The sequence below is a fragment of the Acinonyx jubatus genome, chromosome A3 (genome assembly GCF_027475565.1).
Source record: "Acinonyx jubatus isolate Ajub_Pintada_27869175 chromosome A3, VMU_Ajub_asm_v1.0, whole genome shotgun sequence".
Lineage (NCBI taxonomy): Eukaryota > Metazoa > Chordata > Mammalia > Carnivora > Felidae > Acinonyx > Acinonyx jubatus.
The window spans coordinates 42,782,263-42,802,296 of NC_069388.1; the positions used below are offsets into that span (position 1 = coordinate 42,782,263).

Below are 20,034 nucleotides of genomic sequence, written 5' to 3' on the forward strand. Positions count from 1 at the left end.
GACAGAGCTAGACACGCAGAGAGTAAGTGCGCGCTAGTGTCAATCCCCGAAGAGAACGCGAAATCAACATAGCGAGCAGTAACATAATTAAGTATTGCTACGCGTGCTGAATTTCCAAAGGTAGTGTGCGGACCCACGCTCCCTCCGCCCCGCCCCTTGCCGCGCTGACACCTTTTCCCGGCAAGCTTCAGTTTCCTCCGCCTCTCCTTTTTCCGGTGCCACACGTCATCATTCTCGCTTCCCGGTAGCTAAGGCGATGAGAGGGACTTCCCAGTTGGGCGGGCGGAAGTCAAGTTGGATCAGGGCGAATCCCTGAGGCGTGCCGGCTACACCTAGGAAACAGTCGCGCAGGCACCTGAGTTTTCTGAAGCGCAAACATTTAGGGGTGAACGTGGAAGAACATAGGATCTGAGGAGCGGTGGTTTTGTGGCCTGAGAACAACGGGCTTGCCCCATTCCAAGATGGCGGCGTGGCTTCACTGAGCGTCTTGCTTCCGCTTCTCCGCCGGGGGAGGCCCTCTTTGATTGGCCAGAGGACGGCGCTGTGGCGTGACGCACAGGGTCGCTGACCAGTCGTCTGAGAGCTGAGCTGGACTTGGCGGTGGGAGCTGGAGCGGGGCCCTAGCAGCTGTGGGTGCGGACGCGGCCAGGTGAACTGCTCCTGCCAGGTGAGTGGGCGCGCAGGTGATGGGGAGCCGAGGGCACGGACTGGAGTCTCTGTAGGGACCGAATGGGTTGCTCCTGGGGCGAAGCCTCTTCTCGGCGGCTTGGCGGGCAGAGGAATTTAGGGACTCAGTGACCCAGGGGTCTGCTGAAGAGTGACGCGTTCCTCGTCGGGCGGTGCGGCCGGCCGGCTTCTGGCTCGGGAACCCTAGGAATCGCGGGGTGCGGAAGGATTCAGGTTTACTTTTTAGAGTTGAGTAAACTGAAATGGGATGAATGACTTCTGCCTCGTGACAGCTGGAACTAGGATCCGGGGCTACGGACTACGCTTGAAGCATTAAACTGTGCTTAAACTTGGCTACCGTGTCCTGAGAAGTTATGATTTGATGGAATGACCGGCTCAGTTTTTGGCGTGTGTGTATTTTTGGCAGACACTCCTACAGAACCTTTAAAGTTCTTTTCATTCATTCATTAACTCATCCATTCATCTATTAGCCTCTTCAGAAACTCCTCCCCTGTGAGAATATGATGTGAGTCAAAGATCGACCGCCCTAGAAAAATGTACATTCGCTCATGCACACAATTTTGCATACAGCTTCAGAAGATTTATTGACGCTCTGAAGTGCCCCGTTGGTTTTGTGCCCAGATTTAAGAATCCATGTTCTAGAAGAGGCGACAGGAAGAGACAGTGGGAAACGGAAAGAGCAGGTTTTAATATGTAGCTGCTTGGGGACATTGGATAGAGCCAGTATCTTTCATTAATGTTTTGAGTGGGTACCAGTCAGTGAATGAAACCTGCTGAGGTACTTGTTGGGAATTGTGATATTAGAACTTGCGTTTATTCCCACCTGAGTTATCCCTTTGCCACTTCGTAGCTGCAGAAGGCCTCCTATGTAAAGGGTGCTTCAGTTTTCCGCCTTTGTCAGAAATAACAAGTAGATGCCTTAGAGTGTCAGTTGGAGCAAACATCTAGAATTTTTGTGGTCTGGGTTGCGTGTAGTGGGCTAATTCCTTCATTTGCTTTTCTAGCCGCATAAAATCATTCCCTGGGTGGCTACGTCGGTTAAGCATTCAACTCTTGATTTCAGCTCAGGTTGTGGCCTCACGGTTGTGAGATTGAGCCCGTGTCATGGAGCCTGCTTAAGATTCTCTCTCTCTTGCGGCACCTGGGTGGCTTAATTGGTTAAGCATCCGACTTTGGCTCGGGTTAATGATCTCCTGGTTTGTGAGTTCAAGCCCCCTGCATTGGGCTCTCTGCTGTCAGTGCAGAGCCCCCTTTGGATTCTCTGTCTCCCTCTCTCTCTGCCCTTCTCCTGCAGGAGCTCTCTCAATCTCTCTCTCTAAAATAAGTAATAAACATTAAAAAAAAAAAAAGATTCTCTCTCTCTCCCACCCTTTGCCCCCCACCCTCAAAAAATCATTCTCTTAGTCCGTATTATTTACAGTATGGCACTTCTCATAATAACACTTATTATTGGAGACACTTATTATTCAGCACCTCAGGAAGTGAGCACTAGAGGCCACTAATAACATAGATTCTTTAATTTGCCTGTTTTTCCCTTTTTCTTGAGGGTCTTGTTCCCGTGAACCCTAGGTGGCTGAGATATGTGTTAGCCTTAGCCTAGACTTTAGAATGCAAATAGGGTGTATGAAACACTCAATGGAGTTGGCATTGTCTGGGTTTGAAAAGCTTAGTCTAAATGGTTATTTTATCAACCAGAATTTTTCGAGGCATGAACATAAGCAACCCTGGTGAAAAGGTCCTGGTGAAGGAGTCGCCCAGCACGATAGCAAATTTAGCATTATAATTTTGGTGATTCCAAGTAGAAATATTTTTGCTAGGAACTGGTGGTGGTTCTCATTACAAATTGGACTCACAACGTCAGCATCCAGTTCTTGTCTCCCCAGGTAACAGAGGAGGGGAAAGGGCACAAAAACAAGATCACTTGGAAAGTAGAATTTAATGCAGTGTTTGCTTTAATAAAGCAAGGAAGGGAGGGGATCAGGGAGGAAGGTAGGTGGATGCTGAAACAAGGCTTGAGACTGACTCTTGGGGAAGGGGAATTAGAACTGGCTTGGTTGAAATGTTGTATGATCTATGAGGAGGTTTACATTAGTATTATTCGACTACTTGCAGCTTGGAAATGATCAAATGATTGTAAACCCCCCACATCTTTCCATTTATTTAAGTGCTAGAGAGGAGAGTTGAGAAAGGAATAGTAGGCAAAGAGAACTGTGAAGTTAATTGGCTTTGGGAGTCAAAGGGAAGGGAGATGTTGTCATCCTCCAGTGACCAGTTCTTCTAGACTAAGTGTTTAATTTTTTTTTAATCTTTATTTATTTTTGAGAGAGAGACAGTGCGAGCAGGGGAGGAACAGAGAGAGAGGGAGACACAGAATCTGAAGCAGCCTCCAGGCTCCGAGCTGTTAGCACAGAGCCCAGTGCGGGGCTGCAGCTCACAAACCGTGAGATCATGACCTGAGCCGAAGTTGGCCGCTTAGCTGACTGAGCCACCCAGACTAAGTGTTTAAAGAACACTGTTGGGTGACCATCTTCTTTTTTGAAGTTTAGTTGAGAAATTCACATAAAATTAAAAAGCTTCATCTATAGTTTCTTTTTAGACTATGGCAACATATTTGGAGTTCATTCAGCAGAATGAAGAACGAGATGGTGTGCGCTTTAGTTGGAATGTGTGGCCTTCCAGCCGCCTTGAGGCTACAAGAATGGTTGTTCCCCTGGCTTGTCTCCTCACTCCTTTGAAAGAACGTCCAGACCTGCCTCCCGTACAATATGAACCTGTGCTCTGCAGCCGGCCAACTTGCAAAGCCATTCTCAATCCACTTTGGTATGAATTCTTTTTAAAACTAGTAAAAAGGAAGAATGCAGTATATTATGATTTTTATGTGATTCTCATAAAAGTGATTCAGTTTGGGCAAATCATCAAATTTGGGATTCGTAGTACATGGTGAGATTCTGAGGTGATGAATGCTTGTAGAAGTCTAGGGTGGGGGGATGGGCTAAATAGGGATGGGCATTTAGGAGGGCACTCGTGATGGGCACTGGGTGTTATTTATATGTAAGTGATGAATCACTAAATTCTACTGAAACCATTCTTATACTATATGTTAACTAGGATTTACATACAATTTATATATATATATGTGTATATATATATATTTAAAAAAGAATGCTTGTAGAAGTCTGAGTCTTACTGGCCTAATATTTGAGATAAAATTGGAACTTACAGGAATGAGGTAGAAGTCAAGGGAAAGGATTGGAATTCACTTTTTTTTCTTATTTCAATTTGTTTTTGGTTTAACCATAGATTATATTGGTACCTTTCGAAGCATTTTCCCAAAAAAATCAGAAAGCTTTTGACAGTTTTCTCATACTTACCTGGTATGGTGATGCTGTATGGCAGGAAGTAATAGGTGGAAGAAATTATAACTCTTAGTGATGGTTAAGTGTAATGTTTTGTACCTGAGATCATGACCTATGATATTTTCCTGAAATGTGGGCATTATTTGAAAGAATGTTTAAACAGGTGAAGAGTATCAGAAATATTGTCTAAAAGGTAAGACTTTTATATGAGGGAAAAACAAGACTCATATGAAGGAACATTTTTTACTTCATTCCCCTTACTTTTACTTATTATACCCATTCATAAGATGCTGTTACTCTTCTTTCAAAGAGGTAGCCGTTGCTTATTAATTTTCTAAGTGCAGAAAGGGAGAAAAAACTAATTGAAGCATTATCTTTAACCAGTTCTAGGAAGCATGCCTCCCAACCTTTCTTCAAGTGAGGTAGGTGAGGTGAAAGTCAGGCAAGTGTTTCCATGTGTGAAATTTAGTATTGACATTTAGTGGTTTCACATATCTTAACAATAAAAGTGCTAGAAAAATCACACAGATTATGTTAAGAACAGGACAAAAGGGAATAACCTGTAACTTATATAAAATCATGACATTTTAAATATTGTCAAGGGAATTAGAAAAGAGAAAAAAAGATTTACTAATTCTTCAGTGCTGCTGTTTGAAGGAAATTTTTGGTGTATTTAACAGCCATAACTCTTAACTGCAGTAGACATTTTACATCACTCCATCCGTTCATGCTCAGAATGATATCTGAAACATATCTATGAGACTTACTAAACTTAAAGATTACATTTGAATGCTTTCCACATTACAAATGAAAATGGTACCTAGCTATAATATTTATCTTTCTCACAGTCAGGTTGATTATCGAGCAAAACTTTGGGCCTGTAATTTCTGTTTCCAAAGAAATCAGGTATGTGAATTTTTTTAAGTGTTTTTCTGTGTTTCATTTTAGTTGAATTACTCTGAAAAAAATTAAGTAAGGTTGAATTTGTGTCTGTCTGGGTAGTCATCAATTTCTGCTGACCTGAAGGCAATAGCTTTTGTTAAGCATAATTGAACACTGAACATATGTGATTTTCTGTTGAACGATGACTCAGTTTCATTATGTGGGTTTTTATCATTTGCTCTGGAGGGGACATAAAATTCCCATTTTTGATGTCCTCTGTAGGCAGTGAATATGTTATCCTAAGAAAACAGATATGTCGTGTATATTTCATTTGACTTCAGTTTATTCTAATTGCATAGTGTGTACATTACTGAATTTTCACTTTTTGATCTTTATAACTTTCAGGGTCCAAGTACCAATGTTGAGCATTTCTTGACTTAAAAATTTTAAAACTACTGGGGCACCTGGTGGCTGTCGATTAAATGTCCAACTCTTGATCTCAGCTCAGGTCGTGATCTCATGGTTCGTGAGTTCGAGTCCCACATCAGGCTCTGTGCTGACAGCGTGGAGCCTGCTTGGGATTCTGTCTCTCCCTCTGTCTCTGCCCCTCCCCTGCTCATGCACACACTATCTAAATAAATGTTTTTAAAACATCATCAAATTATACATTTAAAAGAGTGAATTTTATGATATATATATATCTCAGTAAAGCTGTTAGAAAAATTTAATCATTTCCAGTATAGCATATAGTGGTTTAGTACCTCTTAAGATATTAATAACATGCATTTATTTATTCACATATTTAATCATAATTGCAGATAATCTCATTCTTTGATACATCTCACAGTAAGTCCAGTGATAAATAGACCAATCAGTGTACTAAGTATAGGCTTGAGAATTATGAGCAGGTACCATTCAAAATTCACCTCCATGAGAGATTCAGGAGTATGTGCAACTCTTAAAGGCATTCAGAATTGAGGTCCATGTTTAATACAGTTATAGTGAAAATTCTAAGGCATCAAAAGACAATGTCAGCAGAGTAAAAATGTAGTCCACAAAATATTTGCTAATCATAAATCTTGTAAGAGATTAATATCAGGACATCCAGGGGAGGAGATAATGAGGAAATGTTTATAAGTTCAGAGTTTCAGTTTTGCAAGATAAAAAAGTTGAGTTCTTGGGAATGCAAACTGGTACAGCCACTCTGGGAAACAGTATGGAGTTTCTTCAAAAACTTAAAAATATTAGTACCCTAAGACTAGGGTGATTGTATTACTAGGTATTTACCCAAAGGACACAAAAATAGTATTTCAGAGGAATACGTGCACCCAGATATTTATAGCTGCATTATTTACAGTAGCCAAATTTCCAAGCAGCTTAAGTGTCCATTGACCAATGAATGGACAAAGAAATGGATATATATATATATATATATATATATATATATATATATATATCTCATATATAATGGAATATTACTATGCCAAAAAAACAAAACAAAACAAAACAAAAACAACAACAACGGATTCTTGCTATTAGCAAAGTCAAGTGACTGAGCTAGAGGGTATGAGGCAGTGAAATAAGTCAGGGAGAAGAGACAAATATCATGTGATTTCACTCATACGTGGAGTTTAAGAAAGAAAACCAATGAGGAAAATGACAAAAAAGAGAAAGAGGCAAATCAAAACACAGACACTTAAGTATTGATAACAAATTGATCGTTACCAAGAGGGAGGTTAGTGCGGAATGTAGTAAAAAGGTGATGGGGATTAAGGAGTGAACTTGTAATGATTACTGTGTGCTGTATGGAAATGTCGAATCACTATATGATGTATATGAAATTATATTTCACTGTATGTAAACTAACTGGAAATTAAATAAAAAATAAAAAAAATAAATATATGGTTTTCAGGTCTCACATTTAGGTCTTTAATACAGTTTGCTTTTATTTTTATATATCATTAAGAAATGATCCAGGTTCTTTCTTTTGCATACACCTGTTTAATTTTCTAATGGTGTAAATATATTGACCATGTAAGCGTGGGTCTCTATTCAGTTTCATTGATCTATGTAACTATGCCAATACCATGATGTTTTGTATTTTTTCTTTGTAGTATACCTTGAAATCTGAAATTATGATGCCACCAGCTTTGTTCTGTTTTCTTTTTTTTCTTTTCAAAATTGCTTTCTATTTGGATTTGTTTGTGGTTCCATTCAAATACTAGGATTCTTCATTCAACTTTTGTGAAAAATGCTATTAGCATTTTGATAGGGAGTCCATTGTATCTCTATGTTCCTCTGGTAGTATATATATTTTATTAATACTAATTCTTCCCATTCATGAAGATTGTACATCTTCCCATATGTTTGTGTCATCTGTCATTATTTTGTTGTTTTTGTTTGTTTGTTTGTTTGTTTGTTTAAATGGTATTCTGTTCTCTAAAAGGAAATTTTCATTGAACACAATTTTCAGATTTTCACTTGGGCTTATCACACCCTCACAGGTTCAGGACACATGATAGTGAATGATTTTTAGAGTTAAGTTACACTGAAAAATAAGTAATACTAGGTAGATGACAGGAAGGTACTCTCATGTGAAAATAAATATACAATTTCAGTCACTGTGTTTGTAAATCTCTGCTCTCTGATATTAAACTTCTGTCATCCATTGGAAAAAAAATTGAGTTCTGGAGGTGGATGGTGGTGATGAATACTTAAGACCACTGAACGGTACACTGAACAAAGATTAACATGGCAAAAGTTATACATGTTTTTCCACAATAAAAAACATTGGGTAAAACATCAATCTAATTGATCTAAAACATCAATTTAAAGACAAAATGCCTGTGATACAATGTCAAGCATAAAGAACAGTTTGCAAAATTGTATATACAGGATGAGCTCATCTGTGCGGAAGTAGAAAAAGTCTGGAAGGAAATATGCCTACATGTTGACTAGCTGTCTCTAGTTGGTAGGAACATAAAGAGTTTTTTCTTCCTCTTTTCTTTTTTTTCTTTTTAAGTTTATTTTTTTTAGTAATCTCTACACCCAACTTGGGGCTTGAACTCTTGATCCCAAGATCAGGAATTACGTGCTCTTCCAATTGAGCCAGCCAAGTGCTCCTTTTCCTGTTTTCTTATATTTTCTTGTATTTGCCAGGTTTTCTACAATGAACATGTATTACTTTATTGATAACAGCTAAAATAATAAACCCAAGTAAAAGAATTAGTCATCCACATACATTTTTTTTTCAGTTCCAATTACAGCTCTTTAATGCCTCATTTGCATAGGGCTCCTCTTGTTTATAAGAATTGCTGTTCTGTAGCTTCTTTTTGTTTTGTTGTTGGTTAAAACTATTTTTTAACTTTCATGGTTCATCAGATATTTTCCTGTATAAATGAAAATGTTCCTAATTTAAGTCTGTTTCCCAAATTATGACTTTTAACTTTGAAGAAAGATGGTTTTACAGTTTCCTTACATATTTCCTTACAGTTTCATTTACCATTTCTGTTTCATATGCCTGCCATCTTTTACCTTCCTTTTCTGTAGAACCGTACTCTACACATATCAACATTCTATCGCTTCTATCATTTGGATCCCTCTTCTCTGAACTCTCTCCAAGTTCTCTGTCCTCTTTGAAATGTGGAGCAAAAGGTTTGTCTTTCCAAAGTTTGAAAACAGAGGTTTGACTCTCCAAAGGGCAGTGGTGGAAGCTTCATGTTGTAAGACATCATGAAAAGAAAGATGGGGAAAATGAAGAGGAAGCTCTAGGGTGGTCCTTAGCAAGTTGCTTGAGGGTTCATTTCTATTTCCAGTGGCACTTCTCTCAAAGGCATTTTGCCTGGAGACTAGAGTCCCAGTCCAATATGTCTTGAACTACTGGTGGACAGTACATCAGTATTCAGCATTCCTGACTCCCATCTCCTGCTTAGTTCACCAGTCACTTTCGAAAGGGATTTGAAGAGAGAAACTCAGTCACACTCCTGGGATCTGGCCTTGGAGAACACAGGGGGCTGCAAGGGCACTGCCAGCTGGTAAAGCACGGCCTCCCACATAAATTATTGATGAGACAGCTGAAATCTCTGCCCTTAATTTGCAAGGCAGTGCTTAAAAAATGTTTTTTATTGGCACATTTTTTAATCATCTCAAAGTTACAACATACTCTCAAACTACATTTTAAAAAGTTACAATGGGATATAAATGTAAGGCAGGGTTTCGATTTAAAATTTTGATTTTTGTATTTTTAATTACATGGTCTGTATTCTATGCTTTCAGAATTAATTCATGGACATTACCTATTTTTTATATATGGAAAACAAGAGGTATAACATAAATATCTTTCGCCCTAATAAAACGTTGCTTTGTTTCCTTCTCTTCAGTTTCCTCCTGCTTATACAGGCATATCTGAGGTGAATCAACCTGCTGAATTGATGCCCCAGTTTTCTACAATTGAGTATGTGATACAGGTAACTTCTCTGTTGCGTATTTAATGAATGGTGTTAAATATTGAGTTTCTCTTCGTCTTCTGTGTCCCTGGACAATTTAAAACTATGAGGGCAGATGGATCCTAAACACTTGGTCATGGTGTGTATGCATTCCTTGGCATTACTTACAATCTTGATAGAAGGCTAGAAAAGGGGTCACTGGTTGTGTTCAGCACCTGTCCCCATAGCTTTCTCCAGCTCTGTTAAGGTTACTCCATCTTGTAGTCAAGCTTAAAAACTTTAGGTTCGTCCTTGACTTGTCTTTCTTGTACATTCCATATCCAATCCATGAGGAAATCCCATTGGGTCTATATTCAGAATCTATCCACAGTCCAACCACTTCTTTCTCCCCCACTTTTTTCCTGGGCCAGCCATCGCCTCTTGCTTGAATTACTGGGCAGTCTCTTAACCCTTCTCCCTAATTTCACCCTTTCCCACTTACAGTTTATTCTTAACCCAAAAGCCAGAGTAACTCTTTAAAAACATGTCATGTTGTTTCGGTGTTCAGAAACCTCCAATGGTGAAAATGACTCCCTTTTACCTTGAGTGAGAGAGAGTCTTCGAAGCTCTTTGTGGACCAGCTCTGTATTATCACTCAGACCTCAACTTGTTTTAGTGTCCTCGTTTAGCCATATGGGTCTCATGACTTTCTTTGGACATGCCAGGAATGCTCCTGCCTGTGGGCCTTTGCTCTAGGCTGGAATTCTCTTTCTCCTATGTCTGTATTGCTCCTTCCCTCTCCTCTGGGTTTTTGCTCTAATGTTACTTTCTTATCGAGGCTTCCCTGATCTCTTATGTAATACTGGAACCTCCCCCCTACCTCTACTCCTGGCATCCCCCTACTCTTTCCATCCAGAAAATCAGCTCCTTAAGGTAGGCAAAGATCTTTGTTCTTTTGGTTCACTGATATATCCCAGGACCTGGAACAGTGTCTGGCACATGGAAGGCATTCAAAAATGTAGAGCGTTACCTGGGTGGCTCAGTCGGTTAAGTGTCTGACTTTGGCTCAGGTCATGATCTTACGGTTTGTGCATTCGGGCCCCGCGTTGGGCCCACTTCAGATCTTCTGTCCCCCTCTCTCTGCCCCTCCCCTACTTGTGCTCTCTTAAGAATAAAACATTTGAAAATATGTAGAATAAATCGTTGGATACAAATAGTTTTTACATTTAGTTTGTTTTAATAGAAACTGACATTTAACGAAGTGAGTAGAAGTTAGTTAGATGTCCATATTTCCTGACAGTAAATATAGACGAGACTTGTTACTTACATACCTGATCTGCTTTGAAAAGAGCTGGTTATGTCTGTTTGTATCCTGATCATCACACTGTGTTTCTTTGCATAAAGCGAGGTGCTCCATCCCCTCTGATCTTCCTCTATGTGGTTGACACGTGCCTGGAAGAAGATGACCTTCAAGCACTCAAAGAATCCCTGCAGATGTCCTTGAGTCTCCTTCCTCCAGATGCTCTGGTGGGTTTGATCACGTTTGGGAGGATGGTGCAGGTTCACGAGCTCAGCTGTGAAGGGATCTCCAAAAGTTATGTCTTCCGAGGGACCAAGGATTTAACCGCAAAGCAAATACAGGTTTGTGCCTTGTTTGTACACAAGCAGGAGCAAGGAGATTTCTTAAAAAGTAGTTGGTTATTCAATCTAGTGTTGTGGGAAATGAGTCCTTTTGGTTTTTGTAGGATATGCTGGGCCTCACCAAGCCTGCCATGCCCATGCAGCAAGCAAGACCTGGTCAACCACAGGAGCACCCTTTCGTTTCAAGCAGGTGAGCTACTAACATAGAATGTTGCACACACAGTAGTGGGCATGCAGGGCATTCCACTGAAGGGAGGGAAGAAAAATGTTAGAACTTCTGTTTTCTTGTTTTTAGACAAAAAAAAATGATTAAGCCTAACCAGTATTTAATGTTTAATGACTTGTATAACATGTTGGTATATATTTGAAACTAATAACTAAATTGTGTAGTTACACATACATATATACACCCACATGTGTGTGTAGTAGATTTGTTCAGAATGTTTTTCCTCTTAGTGTTATATCGTCACAAAGGTTTTGAGACCACTGTACTCGAGCCTTCCCCTCCTCTTATGCATGGCTATTGTCTTTTTTGAGTCTTAAATAAAACAACAGGCTTCTGTGGGGTGTCCTCAAGCAAACCTAGGACCAGGCACTTATTTTCCTCAGCCCATTGACTGCCTAGGCTGCCTATGGCCGGCAACAGTCAGCAAACATGATAAAATTCATTGTCTGACATTCTGGGGACAGCCACTTACTGTGGTAAGAAACCAGTGCTTCTCTGTGTTTACTCTGAAGGCTCAAGAGAAACACTTGAGAATCACTTTAAAGTGGATCTTTAGGGCCACCTGGGTGGCTCAGTCAGTTGAGCATCTGACTGTCGATTTCAGCTCAGGTCATGATCTAATGGTTCATGGGATCGAGCCCCACGTTGGGCTCTGCACTGACAGCATGGAACCTGCTTGGGATTCTCTGTGTCCCTGTCTCTCTGCTTCTCCCTTGCTTGTGTGTACATAATTTCTCTCTTTCTTTCAAAATAAATAAATACACTTAAATAAAGTGGATCTTGAGAATGATGAAGGTGGTCCATGTACATGAACTGTGCATGGATTGAATTGACATTAGACCTGTCTTTAGGATTTCTTTGCTGCTTAAAATGTAATTAAAACTGATATTTAAAATCATTTGTTCCCATACTATACATACATACATATATGTATATATATACACATATATATATATACACCCACACACATATATATAAATTGCTCTGTATTCAGTTTTAAATTCTTTCCCTGGCTAAAATTGCTTTGAAGAAATAAAATTGTAAGTTTTTTCTACTGTTAGTAATTATTTTGCAAAGCTGTGACTGTGTGTCACCTAGGGCTAAAAACCAGAGTACTTATTAAACCAGGATTAATGTGTCCATTGAAAATCATGCAGATTTCTGCAGCCCATTCACAAGATTGACATGAACCTCACTGATCTCCTTGGGGAACTGCAGAGGGACCCATGGCCTGTGACTCAGGGGAAGAGACCTTTGCGATCCACTGGTGTTGCTTTGTCCATTGCCGTTGGCCTGTTGGAGGTAACTCAGAATTTACCGGGGCACCTCAAGTTGTGTTTGCTAGCCTTGTTTGAAAATCATTTGTGACCTGAGTCAACTGACTTAGAAAGCACTTCAGTTGTTATTACTATCCACAATGAAGGAGCCCCGTGATGATTTGAAAATATCAGAAGTTTGCATGAGAAACACGAGGCCATTAGGGCAATGGCAGGTGCTCACAGTGAATTAAAAAAAAGTGTATGAAGCCCTTAGTCTGGAAGACACAAGGCTGCTTCTGTGCGTTATCATCTGTGTTATTTTGTACTGTCAACAGTGTTCAGCACAGCTGATGAGAACTGTTTGGAGTATTCTTTAGAGAAATGGAAGCATACTTGGGGTAGGCGGTATGTTTCTAAAATATTGCCATTTACTGTTTTAGGGCACTTTTCCAAACACAGGAGCCAGGATTATGTTGTTTACTGGAGGTCCCCCCACCCAAGGGCCCGGCATGGTAGTTGGAGATGAACTAAAGGTTCCTATTCGTTCCTGGCATGATATTGAGAAAGATAATGCACGTTTCATGAAAAAGGCGACCAAGGTAGGTGCTCTTGAACACAGGCTGTAATTCTGGTATCCTGGTGCTGGGTCTAGGTTGCTCTGGAGTGACAGCTACTTTGCTGAGACCATGCTTTGTGGTCAGCAAGTTGATCTTGATGAGATGACCTTCCAGATACTGGCTGTTGTTAAATTATTGCCCCAGTTCTGAGTCCTTACTTAGAGTGGGTGGTCTTAAAACTGCTAAACGTGTTTTGAGATTGAAAACTGTATGTTTGATTTAATTTGGATGTCATAAAGAAAACTATCTCCATATTCCCAAGTTCAGTTACATCCCTTTGGTATAGTAAGGCATACCTAGTGAATAACATTGCTCTTTCCTAAACATAATTTTTCTCTCTTCACAGCACTACGAGATGCTTGCCAACCGAACTGCTACAAATGGTCACTGCATTGATATTTACGCTTGTGCCCTTGATCAGACGGGACTTCTGGAGATGAAGTGTTGTGCAAATCTTACTGGGTATGTTGACAACAAATACCTGGGAAAGGCAAGTGTGTGTGTTTTAAGGAAAGAGAAGTGAGTGGTGGAACTATAGGATGTGCGTGGCTGACTTAGATAAGCTTTTAGAAAGCTCCAGGCTGTGGTATCAGTGGCAAGGAGCATGACGGACACGGAGCACATGCTCAGCCTGAGGGTACATGGTGGGGCATGCTTAGAGCCTGTGTCTGTATTGTGTGAACCGGTCATGGTGTAGAGCATAGTTCTCAGAGCGTAATGGGGCCTCACCAGCAACCTTCAGGGCTCCCGGGGACTGAGTAGAAGTGCACTTCCTCAGGTCTCACCCCAGATTTCCTGAATCAGACTATGAGGCTGCAGCCCAATAGTCAGCTTTTACACGTTTACCAGGGGACTCTGGTGCACAGAAAGCCTGAGAACTGCTCATGTGCACCAATGATCTGAAGCTGGCTGCATGCTAGAATCTCCTGGGAACTTTAAAAACTACTCTTGCTTTGAGTCTTGTCCCTCATGGGGTATGACCCAGGCATCAGCATTTCTTAAACTCTCCTGGGTGTTTCTAATGTGAAGCAGGGTTTAAGAACCACGGTGTGGACCCTTAGTGCTCAAAGTGTGGCTGAGCACAGGCAGCATCAGCCTCACATGAGAGCTTGCAAGAAATGTAGTATCTTGAGCCATACCCTAGACCTTTTGTATCAAAACCTGCATTTGAATAAGTTTCCAGGTGATTTGCTCAGAACAGTTTGAGAAGTACTGGCATAGACCTGTGGCGTGTTTCTGAGATTCTGCATTTCTAACAAGCTCCCAGCAATGCTACTGGTCTTCACTGGGCAAAGAAGGGGCACGTAGAAGGTTGAACTCGTCACCGAAGCTGTCCCAGAGAGCAGCAGATTTGTTAGGTGACCAGGTCCCAAATGACACTGACATAGCTATACCAGTGAACTGCATTTAGTAGGATGAATTCCTACTGGTATCCTCCAAGAGCTCTTATCTTAGAACATCCATCGAAAAGCTTTACTGTGACCATCCCGAGTTTATACGCCTGTGTGTGTGTGTGTGTGCGCACGCGCGTGTATCTCCAGTGGAGAGGGACCATCACTTCCATCAGATCCTCAGCGAGGTCCTTGATTCCTGAATGACTTGGTGTTTAGGTCGTTTAACCTCTTACACAAATATGGTATCAGGGCAACATGTTAGCAGTGACATTAGTCTCAGAGGTTTTGGTTGTGGCTCAAGGTGAGCCAACCATTTGGGAGGACTTCCAGCAAAGGCAAGGTAGGTAGGCTGTGTTACAGGAATTGATTGTCTTCAGAGAAGACCATAGTGCTTAGTTTCCTTGGTGCCAGGCACACCCAGATTATATCGTCTTCCATTCTGAGCATTTTCAGTTTAAAAGGGATGACAGACAAGCTGGGGCAGTTCAAAGATGAGCAGTAAGAGTGGCGGAGAGTACTCGGAACTGTGTCATAATGAGAGCGATTAAAGGATCTAGAAAAGATACCACTGAAGACAGATGGGGCATAAGATCTATATTGAACAATCGACTGCCTCTTCTGCGGAGAGGGCATCAGATTTGTTACATGTGTGACCAAAGGGGAAAACTAGAACCAGTGTTGGAAGCTGCTGGGAAATAGAATTTGAGCCAGTATGAAGACAGACCGTATTAACGGTCAGCACTGTCTGTGCCTGGAATGGACTACCTGTGGAGGGTGTGGCCTCCTATGCTGGAGGAGTTCAAGTCTAATAGGGTAATAATAACCTGGCAGGGTTGGTGTGAGTCAGGATTAGGTTTGTGTGAGTGCAACAGAAGTAGACACTGGAAATAGGCAGCCAGGGCTGGGATATTAATTAAATTATCCCTGGGGCTGAGGCCCTTCCTGTGCTGTTCCACCACCTTTCTGTGCTACCTGAGGTTTAGGATGGTAACCGGGCTCTTGCTGTGTTATAGCAGCAGGAAGGAGGAGGTGTCCAAGGAAGATATGCGTCTTCCATGAGAAGGCCCTCCACAAATCACAAAGCCTACCTCCAACAAACAAAGCTGAGTTATACAACCACATGCAAGGCAGGCTGGGAAGTGTAGCCTTTTTTTTTTTCCTCGGGAAACCATGGATCCCATGACTAAGGAGGGTGAGAAGAGTAGACTGTATAGGGCCAAAGAGCCATCTCTGTTCCTGGAGGAGTCAGGCACTCTGAGATAGCTGGACCAGATAATCTTGTATCCTGCCCAATTCTGAAATCCTATTGGATGATCAATGACTAGATGCATAACTTGCATCAGGTGGTGCTTATCTGCCCAAATACATGAACTGCTGAAATTTTGAATAGTATTTTCCTCTAACTTCAAGAAGGGATACATATAGGTATTCATACACTAGAGATAATTTACATACAGGCAGAGATTCAATGTTTTGAGGCAGTGAATTAACCTGAAAAGGATTTCCTGCAGCCTGGGTATTTCCCCTGTCAGAGGAGAGTAAATGAGGGGAGCTGGATGCATTTCCTCAGTAGATGACCCATTAAACCTGTGGGTTTACCAATGAAGGGTTCTTCTGTTTTCTTCTTCTTTTGAAATAATTACTGATTCATAAGAAATTGCAAAAATATTACAGAGAGGTCTGTCCATGCTCTTCCATTTAGCAACTCCAGTGGTTGTGTCTTAAGTTGTGTCTTAATAAAAATATAGCACAGTATCACAACCAGGGATTGACATTGTGTGATAGAATGAACTATATCATAGAGTCTGCTTGGACTTTGAGTTTGTACAGGCACTCATTTTTGTAACATGTGGGGGTATATAGTATGAGGTTGTATCATCTGTAGATTTGTGTGACCACCTCTGTGGGACAGATTTAGAACTGTTCTAAGGAGTCCTGTCTTTGATATTTTGAAAATAGTGTCTTTCCTAAGTACAAATTGAACTTGCTGTTTCCCATTTAAGTTAGTAGCACCTTCACAGACATGAGTTTTTTTTTTCTTTCTTTAAATTACTGTTTGTGAACACCGTGGAAGCATCTGAGTGGCTTTCAGTCATCCTAAATGTTCACTTTCTTCTTTCTTTCCTAGAGGCCACATGGTGATGGGAGACTCTTTCAACACCTCTCTCTTCAAGCAGACTTTCCAGAGAATTTTTACTAAAGATTTCAATGGAGATTTTCGCATGGCGTTTGGTGCTACTTTGGAAGTGAAGGTATGATAACTTTCTAAAATTTTAACGGAAGAAGAGTGTTGTTACTTATTTAGTAGTCAGATTTGTAGAAGCCTCACCTTGCTGGACACAGACATCAAAAAGTAAAGTAAAAGTTTCCCAGCAAAATAGTTGAACAAGGTATATTGATTCTATTACTGTGCTTCTTGAGGGTGACCTGTATATTAATGTTTTATGCAAAGAGGTGTCTGATTCCCCTGCAGGCTCTGCTTGGTCCTGCTCTAGGACAGCAGGCCTGAGAAATGGCAGCAGGCTGAGCACAGAGGCTGCCACGTGGTGTTGAGCACCCCCCTGGCCGTCAGTATGGGCCACCACATTCACAAAACCATGTTTATATTTAGTGGCTGTCTGCAGACTAACCAGAGTGCTCAGAAATAGTGCAGTAGTGGGAGTTTGGGTCCTCCTTTTTCTCGTAGGGACTGAAAACCCTACACACTTCATTCTGAGTTGTTGAGAAAACATTAGAAGGGGCTGCTACGTGATACAATTGGGATTATTACTTTGAGAATTAGAGATAAACTTTAAATAATCGCAAATGTTTGAGTTTTTTTTTCTTTTTTTTTTGAGCTGAAGAGAGGTAGACTTTAATGAATTGAGATTTAAAAATCTAAGTATGTTGGCCATGTAGTTATGTTGGAGTTCATGAATTAAGCATTTTTATTTATTTATTTACTTATTTATTTATATTTTACATTTATTTTTGAGAGACAGAGAGAGACAGAGCACAAGCAGGGGAGGGGCAGAGAGAGAAGCAGACAGAATCCGAAGCAGGCCCCGGGCTCCGAGCTGTCAGCACAGAGCCTGACACGGGGCTCGAACTCACAAACTGTGAGATCATGACCTGAGCTGAAGTCAGATGCTCAACCAACTAAGCCACCCAGGTGCCCCTTGAATTAAGCATTTTTAAAGCAACATACAACAGTATATCCACTGATCAGAGATTATAAATAATTACAGCTAAGTACTTGAGATTGGAAAGAAATGTATTTTTGGCAGAATTATTTTCTTCTATATGTACAATAATTTCAAAGGTGAAAAAGTTCAAAATGCTGCATCATCTTTGGAACAAAGTTAATGCAGTTTCTAAAGGAGGATTTTATTAGTTTTTATCCGATTACAGTGGTCACGGAAAAGTTTGTAAGAGAATAATCCACGTAGGATTTCTTCTCACTGGAATGATAATGCTGCCATATTTTTCCTGTAAGTTTTAGCTGTGTCTTTCGTGAGAGGATGGCTCTCAATGAATTTTAACTTTATACTGTCTTGTATTTCCATTTTAGACCTCTCGGGAGCTGAAAGTTGCAGGAGCCATTGGTCCTTGTGTGTCTCTGAATGTGAAAGGACCATGTGTGTCAGAAAATGTAAGGAAAACTCCATTGTTCTCACCCCCTCTGCCCCAGGATTTAATTCATTAGAAATGTCAGTGGGGTGACCTTATGTCACTTGTTGGGATGTGTCTGTGTCTGTGGTGAGGGGAGAAGGGCCAACTCTTTACTGATGACCACAACTCTGAGAGGTGGTGTCTTTTCTGTCTGTCCTTCCATCTATCTAAAGGGTCAGAGAGGAGAAAACTGAGGCTCGAGAGGTCAAGTATCTTGTTCTCTGGGTCAGAACTGATATGGAGGAGCTAGAGCCTAGGTTCCCCTAACCTCACTGTCCTTGTTTGGGTCTCTGTGACAATGAGCCACAAGGTATTCTGTGTAGCAAGGCAGGCATTCAGCTGAAGCCTTCAGGGATAAAGCTTTGTGTGTTGCCTTAGAGGTGATACCTTTGTCTCACTTCTCAGAGACCATTTTGAGTTGGTTGGGCATGAATGACACTGTTGTACATGCAGACAGGTATGTTCTTTGGGTAACACATTTTGAGAATATGTGAACAAAGTTAAGTTAACCCACTAGATGGTGAGGTGGCTTTGCTGGTGGCTCACTTCCTCTGCTTATACTTTAGCTGCTAGGAGACAGACCGTTGGGTGCAGTGAGGCCCCTCCAGAGTGGTTCTGGGCTGGGATTGTCATAGTTACGTCCTTCCTTCGATGTCCTCTTCAATGAGGACACGCTGGACTCTGTAGAGCCAGATGTGGATACAAGGGTGCACATTTACCCCTGCTATCTTATGGCCTGGACAAGGTACTTAATCACTCTGGGATTTAACGTCTTTATCTAGGAAGTGGAGATAGTACTAGTACCTGTTGGGAGGGCTAAATGAGTAACTTCAGGTCAAACGTGCAGAACAGCCCCTGGCACAATGGAAGCCCACATAGATTTCATCTTTCTCATCCTCATTTTTTTTTTTTTTTAACATTTATTTTTGAGAGAGAGAGAGAGACAGAGCGTGAGCAGGGGAGGGGCAGAGAGAGAGGGAGACACAGAATCCAAAGCAGGTTCTAGGCTCTGAGCTGTCAGCATGGAGCCCGGTGCAGGACTTGAACCCACAAATGGCAAGATCATGACCTGAGCCAAAGTCTGATGCTTAACCGACTGAGCCACCCAGGCGCCCCTTACATCCTCACTTTTGTCTTCATCAGCAGTGAATATTCACTTAGTGACTACTTTGGTTTTGTTTTTTTTTTTGTTTTTTGTTTCAAGTTTTTACTTAAATTCTAGTTAGTTAACATACAATGTACTATTGGTTTCAAGAGTAGAATTTAGTGATTCATCACTTAACACACAACACTCGGTGTTCATCACAGCCAGTGCCCTCCTTAATGCCCATCGCCCATTTAGCCCATCCCCTGCCCACCTCCCTCCATCAACCTTCAGTTTGTTTTCTAAATTCCACCAATGAGTGAAATCATATGGTATTTGTCTTTCTCTGACAGACTTATTTTCGCTTAATATAATGCTTAGTGACTACTTTGGTTAATGTTTTGTTGAAGTTGCCAGAGGCAAGGTGATTTGAGAGAATATTCCTGTAATCCCCTGGGCGAGGCAGGTTGCTGCCCTAAAGCCCATCTGAGGAGTCACTCATTATCCCAATGTATGAAAGGACTTATACCCCTAATTCCTGGGAGGGCTTTGGAAGGTTACCCTGTTCCAAAATATTTTCCATAGACTTAAAATCTCCTTAGAAGATAATTTTATGAATCAGTGCAAGCTGATTAGCTGTTCTAGGAACCGGTAGGAATTCAACGATGAGGTTTTGGGAGGGGGGTGGAGGATGCAAAGAGGGGGAGATAGAATTCAACATGCAGAGAAGCTTAGGGAAGTGGGAAAGAGTCCTGTATACCCACCATTTAGAGTCAGTAATTGTTAACATTTTGTCTTAATTCTGTCCTCTAT

General features: G+C 41.1%; 1 protein-coding gene across 2 annotated transcripts in view; it reads left to right on the plus strand.

Annotated features, from left to right (window-relative positions):
- The first annotated feature begins 209 nt into the window (after positions 1-209).
- Positions 210-20,034, plus strand: part of SEC23B (SEC23 homolog B, COPII coat complex component) — a 45,512-nt gene continuing 25,687 nt past the window's right edge. The window contains exons 1-11 of one of the 2 annotated variants that reach the window (XM_015063252.3): positions 210-667; positions 3,284-3,507; positions 4,892-4,949; positions 9,305-9,391; positions 10,754-10,990; positions 11,095-11,180; positions 12,374-12,518; positions 12,916-13,074; positions 13,439-13,554; positions 16,615-16,738; positions 18,037-18,117. In XM_015063252.3, coding sequence (XP_014918738.1) covers positions 3,287-3,507; positions 4,892-4,949; positions 9,305-9,391; positions 10,754-10,990; positions 11,095-11,180; positions 12,374-12,518; positions 12,916-13,074; positions 13,439-13,554; positions 16,615-16,738; positions 18,037-18,117 — 1,314 coding nt within the window. In that variant the 5' untranslated portion in view covers positions 210-667; positions 3,284-3,286. Of the gene's footprint in view, positions 668-3,272; positions 3,508-4,891; positions 4,950-9,304; positions 9,392-10,753; positions 10,991-11,094; positions 11,181-12,373; positions 12,519-12,915; positions 13,075-13,438; positions 13,555-16,614; positions 16,739-18,036; positions 18,118-20,034 lie in introns of both variants that reach the window. The other variant, XM_015063251.3, reaches the window with a different exon arrangement.